General features: G+C 37.5%; 1 protein-coding gene and 1 pseudogene across 1 annotated transcript in view; both read left to right on the forward strand.

Annotated features, from left to right (window-relative positions):
* LOC110338126 (vomeronasal type-2 receptor 116-like) overlaps positions 1 to 7,305 on the forward strand; it is a 25,987-nt gene extending 18,682 nt beyond the window's left edge. Inside the window, exon 6 of the mRNA XM_029533065.1 lies at positions 6,377 to 7,305. Within this exon, the coding sequence (XP_029388925.1) occupies positions 6,377 to 7,305 (929 nt within the window). The remainder of the gene's footprint in view (positions 1 to 6,376) is intronic.
* Positions 7,306 to 7,521: 216 nt separating this feature from the next.
* Positions 7,522 to 8,760, forward strand: LOC110338476 (annotated as a pseudogene).
* Positions 8,761 to 10,138: the final 1,378 nt, after the last annotated feature.

Consider the following 10,138-nt stretch of genomic DNA (forward strand, 5'->3'; position numbering starts at 1 on the left):
TTTTGCCCTACAGAAACTTTGAAATTTTATGAGGTCTCATTTGTTGATTCTTGATCTTACAGTACAGGCAATTGCTGTTCTGTTTAGGAATTTTTCCCCTGTACCCATTTCTTCGAGGCTTTCCCCCAATTTCTCCTCTATATATTTCAGTGTCTCTGGTTTTATGTGGAGTGCTTTGATCCACTTAGACTTNANNTTTGTACAAGGAGAAAAGAATGGATCAATTCGTATTCTTCTGCATGCTAACTGCCAGTTGTGCCAGCACCATTTGTTGAAAAGGCGATCTTTTTTCCACTGGATGATTTTAGCACCTTTGTCAAAGATCAAGTAACCATAGGTGTGTGGGTTCATTTCTGGGTCTTCAGTTCTGTTCCATTGATCTACCTGTCTGTGACTGTACCAGTACCATGCAGGTTTTTTCACAATTGCTCTGTAGTACAGCTTGAGGACAGGCATGGTGATTCTACCAGAGGTTCTTTTATTGTTGAGAATAGTTTTTGCTATCCTTGGTTTTTTATTATTCCAGATAAATTTGCAAATTGCCCTTTCTAATTCAATGAAGAATTGAGTTGGGATTTTGATGATGATTGCATTGAATCTGTAGATTGCTTTCGGCAGGATTGCCATTTTNACTATATTAATCCTGCCGATCCATGAGCATGGGAGATGTTTGCATTTTTTGTGATCTTCTTCAATTTCCTTCTTCAGAGACTTGAAGTTTTTGTCATACAGATCTTTCACCTCCTTAGTTAAAGTCATACCAAGGTATTTTATATTTTTTGTGACAATTGTGAAAGGTGTTGTTTCCCTAATTTCTTTCTCCTCCTGTTTATCCTTTGTGTAGAAAAAGGCCATTGATTTGTTTAAGTCAATTTTATATCCAGCTACTGCACTGAAGCTGTTTATCAGGTTTAGGAGTTCTCTGGTGGAATTTTTAGGGTCACATATATATACAATCATATCATCTGCAAATAGTGATATTTTGACTTCTTCCTTTCCAATTTGTATCCCCTTGATCTCCATTTGTTGTCAAATTGCTCTGGCTAGGACTTCAAGTACAATACTGAATACATAAGGACAAAGTGGGCAGCTTTGTCTAGTCCCTGATTTTAGTGGGCTTGCCTCCAGCTTCTCTCCATTTACTTTGATATTGGCTACTGGTTTGCTGTATATTGCTTTTATTATATTTAGGTATGGGCCTTGAATTCCTGATCTTTTCAAGACTTTTATCATGAAGGGGTGTTGGATTTTGTCAAATGCTTTCTCAGCATCTAAGGAGAGGATCATGTGATTTTTGACTTTGAGTTAGTTTATATAGTGGATTACATTGCTGGATTTCCATATATTAAACCATCCCTGCATCCCTGGGATGAGCTGGCTTTAGTTTTTAAAAGTCCCTGCGACATCTGGTCTCTATTTTTTTCTGATACTTCCTTCAAATCAGTATTTAAGCATTTAAACTGTGTTGCATTGTGATCTATCCCTGTCTGCTTTTATGCTTCCTGCTGTTATGGTAATAAACAAATACTCTAAATCTATAAGCACATACCATATTTAATGAGTCTTTTTATTTATTTATTTACCATCCAGTCATTGTCCGCACTCTGTGGCCACCCTCCTGCATTTCCTTAGTCCATTCCTTCATTCCCCCTGTCTTGGACTTTCTGCTTCTTAAAGTTCTTAAACTCTGTCTATTGTATTCTAAGTGCTCTTTGCTTTTTGGCTAATATTAAATTATTAGGGAATGCATATGATGCATATCCTTTTGGATCTTGGTTCCCTCACTCAGGATGAAACTTTATAGTTTCACCCATTTTCCAATTATGAGTGAGGTAACCAATCTATGAGCATAGGAAATCTGTCCATTTTCTGATGTCTTCTTCATTTGCTTTCATGAAAGACTTGAAGCTCTTGTCATACAGATCTTTCACTTGCTTGGTAAGAAATACACCAAGATATTTTATACCGTTTCTGCCTGTTGTAAAGAGTGTTGTTTCTCTATTTTTCTCATCCTGTTTATCCGTTACATAGAGGAAGTCTTCTAATTTGCTTGAGTTAATTTATTTCACAGCCAATTTGCTTAAGTTATTTATTAAGCATAGAAGGATTCTGATAGATTGTTTGAGGTCACAACTACCATAGCTTTGACAAATAGTGATACCTTGAAGATTTCTTTTCAAGTTTTTGTCCACTAGATCTACTATTGTTGTATTATTGCTATATCTAGAACTTGAGTACTATATTGAATAGATATGGAAAGAGTGGGCATTCTTGTCTTGTCCCTTAATTTAGGGGGATTGTTTCAAGTATCCCTCTATTTAATTTGAGCTTGACTGATTGTTTGCTGTATATTTATTTTACTAAGTTTAGGTAAGGACCTTGACTTCCTTATCTCTCCAATATGTTTGTCATGAAGGGATGTGGTATTTTCTCAAATGCTTTTTCAGCTTCTAATGAGATAATCATTTGATATTTCATTGAGTTTGTTTATATAGTGGATTGTATTAAGGGATTTTTGTATATTGAACAGTCTCTGGATCCACAAAATTCTACAAGAGACTTCCTATAACTGATATTTTTACTCAGAAATGTAGCTGGATACAAAATTAACTCAAAGAAATCAGTAACCTCCTATACATAAGCAATAAAATGTCTGAGAAGTGTACTGGCTAGTTTTGTGTCAACTTGACACAGCTGGAGTTATCATAGAGAAAGAAGCTTTAGTTGGGGAAATGCCTCCATGAGATTCAGCTGTGAGACATTTCCTCAATTAGTGATCAAGGGGGAGAGGCCCCTTGTGGGGTAGGACCATCTCTGGGCTGTAAGTTTTGGTTCTAAAAGAGAGCAGGCTGAGCAAGCCAGGGGAGGTAAGCCAGTAAAGAACATCCCTCCATGGCTTCTGCATCAGCTCCTGTTTTCTGACCTGCTTGAGTTCCAGTCCTGCATCCCTTGGTGATCAACAGCAGTATGGAAATATAAGCCAAATAAACCCTTTCCTTCCCAACTTGCTTCTTGGTCATGATGTTTGTGCAGTAATAGAAACCCTGACTGAGACAAATTGATACCAGCATAGTGAGGTTTTCCTGTGACAACCTGACCATGTTTTGGGGAGGACTGTGGAAGGACTTTGGAACATTGGGCTAGAAGATACATTTGGTGTTAAGAGCCCTGTGTAATGTTATGTAGGAGCTTGGAAGATAATGTTGAGAACAGTGCAGAAGATGGACGCCTGGCTTGTGAAAATTCAGAGGGAAAATTAAAGACTCTTTTCAGGGACATTGCTATTTTGGATTGTGAAGATTCTGTGGTTCTGCTTAGCTGGGGCTGAAGAAACAGCTGTGATTAACAAGATAGCAGAACTACTAAACCAAAACCTTTGCATTACTGGNACTATTGATGCTGGTTAGCTGGAGCTAAGAAATTAGCNGTGATTAAGAAGAGACCAGCATCATTGAGGTGACATCTTCTGGGAAGTNTTTTCTGAGAGCACAAAGAGGCTGTGTTCCAGAGATAGCCAAGGTTGCACCTTGTGCTGTGGCTAGACTTGGTAATGTGTAAGAGTTACCCAGGTAGTATGGGTTTTGAAGGCATGAAGAGGTCATGCAGAGCAGTTGAGGCCATGGAAGCACTGTGAGAGGCCATGGAAGGCCATTGGTGAAGGTGCAGCCTCAGTTGCAACTGATGGCCCAGGACTGAAGGGGTCATGCAAAGGAATTGAAGCTTGGCATCGTGAAGAGAGCCTATGAGAGGCTAGTGTTGAAGCCTAGTTACAGTGGAAGACAGCAGCATTTTGAAGATGCCAGTGTCATGAGATGACCAACAAGAACAGCAGCAGCAGTGGAGTACAAGTGGCTGGAGCCTAGAAGACAATGTGTGTGCTCCAAAGGTCATTGCTGGAGAAGTTACCCAAGCCCTTGGGGGAGCCCAGAAGATCTTGAGTTGGATCCCAGACATTGGACGGTTGGAGATTGATATTTACTTTTGATTGTGACTGTGCCCTGATATTTTTCCCTCTTGAAGGGAGATTTTGAGTGAAGCCCACAGTTAAGAGACTTTGAATTTTAAAGTAATTTGTATTATAAAAGATACTGGATATTTTAAAAGGATTGAACTTTTAATATGTAAAGACTGTGGGACTTTTAATGTTGTTTAGATTTGGGGATAAAGCACATGAGGGTTGAGGCTTACTAGTGATGTGTTTGTGTGTCAAGTTGACAAGTGGTCAATCGTACTGGCTAGATTTTGTCAACTTGACACAGCTGAAGTTATAGATAAAGAAGCTTTAGTTGGGGAAATGCCTCCATGAGATCCAGCTGTGGGGCATTTTCTCAATTCATAATCAAGGGGCAGGGGCCCCTTGTGGGGTAGGACCAACTCTGGGATGGTAGTCTTGGTTCTAAAAGAGAGCAGGCTGAGCAAGCCAGGGGAGGTAAGCCAGTAAAGAACATCCCTCCATGGCTTCTGCATCAGCTCCTGCTTTCTGACCTGATTGAGTTCCAGTTCTGCATCCTTTGGTGATCAACAGTAGTTTGGAAATGTAAGCCAAATAAACCCTTTCCTTCCCAACTTGCTTCTTGGTCATGATGTTTGTTCAGGAATACAAACCCTGACTAAGACAGAGAAGGAAGTTAGGGAAACAATACTGTTCACAATAACACAAATGACATCAACTTCATATAGTTCTAATCAAGTAAGTGAAAGATCAGTATGACACAAAGTACAGATCCCTGAAGAGTGTAATTGAGGAAGATATCAGAAGATGGAAACATCTATAACTAAAAGTTATTGGAAACACTTCAAACTTAAAGATATTGCTTCTAGCTCAGGAGAATTGTCATAGTGGAAATGGCTATCTAACCCAAAGCAATGTCTAGATTCAATGTCCCCATCAAAATCACAATACAATTCTTCACAAATTTTGAAACAATTCTCAACTTCAGAGGAAGGTTTCTGATTCTTATGAAGTGTCCACACTATTTTCTTTTAATATCAACTTTCAATAATAATAAATTTCACTCTTAAAGTTTCAGCCACCAAAATCCTTACACACACACACACACACACACACACACACACACACACACATACACATGAGTATATAAAGTGAAAATTTTAATGTATACTCTGTATGCACAATAACAGTTGTTCACACACTAAAAACAAATCTGAGCAGTGTTTGTTAATTGATTGTTGTAAAACAGTATGCAGCTTGAGTAAATGCTAAACACTGTAAACTTAAAGATATTGCTGATAGAAAATTGAACAGTATGGCAATACTATCTTTTATAAGTTAAAATATCAATTCAATGTTATTAATGGAATAAAATTGACTCTCTTGTTATCAATTATATTTTAAGAAAAAAAGAAATATTGGGTAATCCATTTTCTTAGTTAGGTCTTTGCTGCTGAGAACAAACACCATGAGACAAAGTCAACTGCTAAAAGGAAAACATTTAATTGGGGCTGGGTTTCTAGTTCAGTGGTCCAGTCAGATGCTTGCTTTAAATGTCATGAGAATATATTATTGGGTTATTTTAGAGTACTATCTAATGTACTAGGGTATATTCCATAAATTCCACCTGAGAGTGAACAGAATTTCAAAACACAATGAATTTTAAGGAGAAAAGGAAATTTAGAATTTGCATATAACAAGCAATTATCTGAAATGTTTTTTCAAAAAATTCTATCTCTAATCTAGATAATTTTCCATATTTATGTTACAAAGGATATATGGATCATGAGTACTATCAGGGCCAGAGTAGGTTTTTGCAATGTTATTTATTATTCCCGTTATTTTCAAAAGAAGTAGAGCATTGTCATTAAAGGCAGAGTAACATTGTAGGAAAAGAGAACAGAGGCATTTTCCTAGTACAATTTAAATCACAATTGTGAACATTGTTAAGGAATTTACTGGAAGGTGATGGTTACCTGAAAAGATAAAATAATAATCTTTTTTAAAAAAAGGATATAGCTTGAATGTCTACATATTTTCCCAATGAACCCATTCCCAATTGTACATAAACTGGCTCTACTTAATGGACTGAGTGGTTATTAAAATGTACTAAGTAACAATAGAGAGCTCAAGGAGTTGTGAGTAAAAACTGAGGAAAGGGAAGGTATATGATGGTAGTAATTAAAGAAAGGTTGCAACAAACCCTATTATATGTGAACATAAATATGGAAAAAAAATATGTAAGGAACAAGGTGGAGTTTATGAATCAAGAATTATGCATATCAATGTACTAATTGCTTTGTCCCTGAGAAAACAATGTACAGTCACTTCTCTGACAGTCTCTGTACTTAGAAAAGTCTCAGCATAAAATGAATCTCCTTAGCCTTGTCTCAAGTTCTCATGTTAACCTATATCTCTAACCAGATGTAGACCAGTGTGTGAAGTGTCCAGAGAGTCATTATGCAAATACAGAAAAGAACAACTGTTTCAAAAAATCTGTGAGCTTTCTGGCCTATGAAGACCCCTTGGGGATGGCATTAGCAAGCATAGCTTTGTGCTTATCTGCACTCACTGCCTTTGTTATTGGCATCTTTGTGAAACACAGAGACACTCCTATTGTCAAGGCCAATAATCGAGCTCTCAGTTACATCTTGCTCATCACACTCACCTTCTGTTTCTTATGTTCTTTGAACTTCATTGGTCAGCCCAACAAAGCTGCCTGCATCCTTCAGCAGACCACCTTTGCAGTTACTTTCACTATGGCTCTTGCTACTGTGTTGGCCAAAGCTATTACTGTGGTGATTGCCTTTAAAGTAAGTTTTCCAGGAAGAATGGTTAGGTGGCTAATGATATCAAGGGGCCCAAACTACATCATTCCTATCTGCACCCTGATCCAACTTCTTATTTGTGGAATATGGATGGTAACATCTCCACCATTCATTGATCAAGATGCTCAGACTGAACATGGACACATCATCATTTTGTGCAACAAGGGCTCAGCTGTTGCCTTCNACTCTGTCCTGGGATACCTCTGTTTCTTGGCCCTTGGAAGTTATACTATGGCCTTTTTGTCGAGAAATTTGCCTGATACATTCAATGAATCCAAATTTCTGTCATTCAGTATGCTGGTGTTCTTCTGTGTCTGGGTCACCTTTCTTCCTGTTTACCACAGCACTAAAGGGAAGATCATGGTGGCTATGGAAGTATTCTCTATTTTGGTTTCCAGCGCAGCACTCCTTGCCTTCATATTTGGGCCCAAGTGTTACATTATCTTGTTGAGACCAGAAAAGAATTCATTTAATCACATCAAGAAAAAAACTCATACTAGGAGGAAGATTTTTTCTAAAATATAGTTGAAAAAATAAATATAGCTTTTATGTTAAGAACTTCATACAAGGGTTCATTCATCTATCTTTCTAAAGTATGTTATAGAGTTATACTGTGATGAAAATTATATCAGGTTTTATTCCTTAATACAACTATATTATAGTGTTATAGTAGGAAAACCATTCATTTTCAGTGTTTGAAAGCCAAATTTATGGTCCTTGCCCTGGTGTAGGCCATACCTGATGCGCACACTCATAGTACACAGACTGTTTGTGAGGCAGAGATGGTCATGGCTCATAGGCAGAGGCAGGGTGGGGGACTGCATAACAGCCTCCTAGGCATTCAGGGGAGCAGCCTCCGGTCTCTGATACTGGAGCAGCTGCCAGTAGCTTATGGGCAGCCTTGTGGTGGCATGTTCTAGGTCAATGGTTTCTAAGACTCCAGTTTGATTCATTGAACTGGAAAACATGGGCAATCTTATTACAAAAAATCTTGTGAATCATGGCTATCCACTCATCCTTTATGGTGTGTTCCTTGATGTATGCAAAAAGTTTAAAGAAGCATGTGAATAGGTACTCTCTTCCCCAGTAGAAGTAGCCAAAAAGCCTGACAGGATTTTCACAATGCTGACCTCCAGTAGGAATTCAGTAGAAGTTTTTTTTCTGGGGCAAATGGGATTCTTTAAAAAAAGGCTCATTATTAATAGATTCCAGTACTATTGATACTTCAGTTAGAAAAGAATTGGCCAAAGAGCCAGGCAGTGGTGGTGCACGCCTTTAATCCCAGCACTTGGTACGAAGAGGCATGTGGATTTCTGAGTTCGAGGCCAGCCTGGTCTACAGAGTGAGTTCCATGACAGCCAGGAATACACAGATAAACCCTGTCTCAAAAAATAAACAAACAAAAAAAGAAGTTGAGAAAATGGGAGCTGTTTTCATGGACCTGCCTGTTTCTGGTCTTGTAGAAGCTGCTCGGTCTGGAAACCATACATTTATAGTGGGAGGAGTTGAAGATGAATTTGCTGCTGCTCAAGAGTTTCTGGGGTGTATGGGTTCCAATATTGTATACTGTTGAGCTGTTGGGACTGTGCTGTCTGCAATGATCTGCAACAACAAACTGCTATAAGTCTGATTGGAAACGCTGAAGCTATGAACCGTGGAATCAGGTCAAGCTTTGACCCAAAACTATTGGCTAACATCCTAAGTATGAGCTCTGGATGATGCTGGTCCAAGGACACTTACAACCCTGTACCTGTGGTTATGCATGGAGTCCCTTCATCTAATAACTACCAAGGTATATTTGCAACAATTCTCATGGCAAAGGATCTGGGATTGACTCAAAACTCTGCCATCAGCACCAAGACCCTATTTCTCCTAGTAAGCCTGGCCCATCAGACATACAGGATGATGTATTCAAAGAGTTACTCAAAAAAAGACTTCTCATTTGCATTCCACTATCTACAGGAGGAGGAGACCTTCTGACTGTGCCCTGGGGACCTGAACAGTGTTAGGAACCAAACTCTGTCCTGAACTTCCTCTAGCTCACTCTAGAAATAATGGGTTTAATCAAAGTTCATCTGCCTGCTTTTGTCTACATCACTCACAGAAATCACTGGGAATTTTTATACATTTTAAATGTTGATGCTTTCATAGCCCATTTGATGGTTTCCACTAACTAGCCCAGTTGACCTTTTTAATGTTTGAACCTTGATCCCCATCAACAGAATTGGGCACCTGATCTGGATATTTTATTTTCTCAACTTTGCAAATAAAGCCAAATGTTTTGTCAACATGATGTAACTCATGGTAAAAAGGAAAGTAATTGGTTATAAAGACAAATTTGAGGGATAATTACCCTGTTAACCACATGCTATTATTCCTTCATTCTGGGTTACTGACTTACTGTCCAGGGCTTCATAGGTAAGAAAGCTTGTTGACACTTGTCTTCCTGTTTGGATTGTTACAGTTTCTTTGTGCACCCTCCTGATACAGCTTCCACACCCAGCCAGCTCCTGTACATTCTTACTACATATTTTTGATTCCAGAAAAATGACATCTTTAGAAAATCTCACAGCCAATGATGATATTCCTTCATATAAATATTACATAATTCCAACTATAGTCATATTATTTTGGTTTTTCATAAATTTTTATCTTGATTTTAAAGCAAGAAAGAAAGGAAACCACATTTTCTATGGTGATTCACCTTGTCTGAGTCTAAGATCTGATGGCTCCATTCCTGGATCATGTCAAATATTTGTGTCTGTTTTTGATATAAACTCATTCTTTTCTTGCATTGTTTTAAGTTTATTGAATTTCATGGGTATTGTCTGTCTGTCTGAAATAGAATAATATTTAGTTTGAAAGTTCATTGGAATGTTTATTAATTAATCATACTGAAAACTTAATTGTCATATAAGTAGTGTGTAAATTTATTATATATTCAATTTTCAATATACCATGTTGAATACCATTTAATTGATTCAAAATGGTCTGATTGAATTTATGTTTTTATATTGAATACCACCATCTGCCATAATTTAAATGAAATCTTGTATAATGTAAAAACATTCTAGTTCATGGCTTTATGTTTTTTATACTAATTTAGTGTGAAGGTTCATTTAGAAATGTATTTTATTACACAAAGTGTAATATGAGTCAACAAGAATAATCCACTTAGAACTCATATTCAAAGTTTGACAAAATTAGTAACATGTCCAGGTGTTTGAAAGTTAGCAGACTATGTTCACATGCATTTAAATTTAGAAATTTACATATTTATTATGTAGTATTTACTTTTCTGTTGCATCGGCTCATTTGACAATTACTGGTGTCACAATTTGTTCATGTTGAATTATGT

Source organism: Mus pahari, chromosome 21 (genome assembly GCF_900095145.1).
Source record: "Mus pahari chromosome 21, PAHARI_EIJ_v1.1, whole genome shotgun sequence".
NCBI classification, from domain to species: Eukaryota; Metazoa; Chordata; class Mammalia; order Rodentia; family Muridae; genus Mus; species Mus pahari.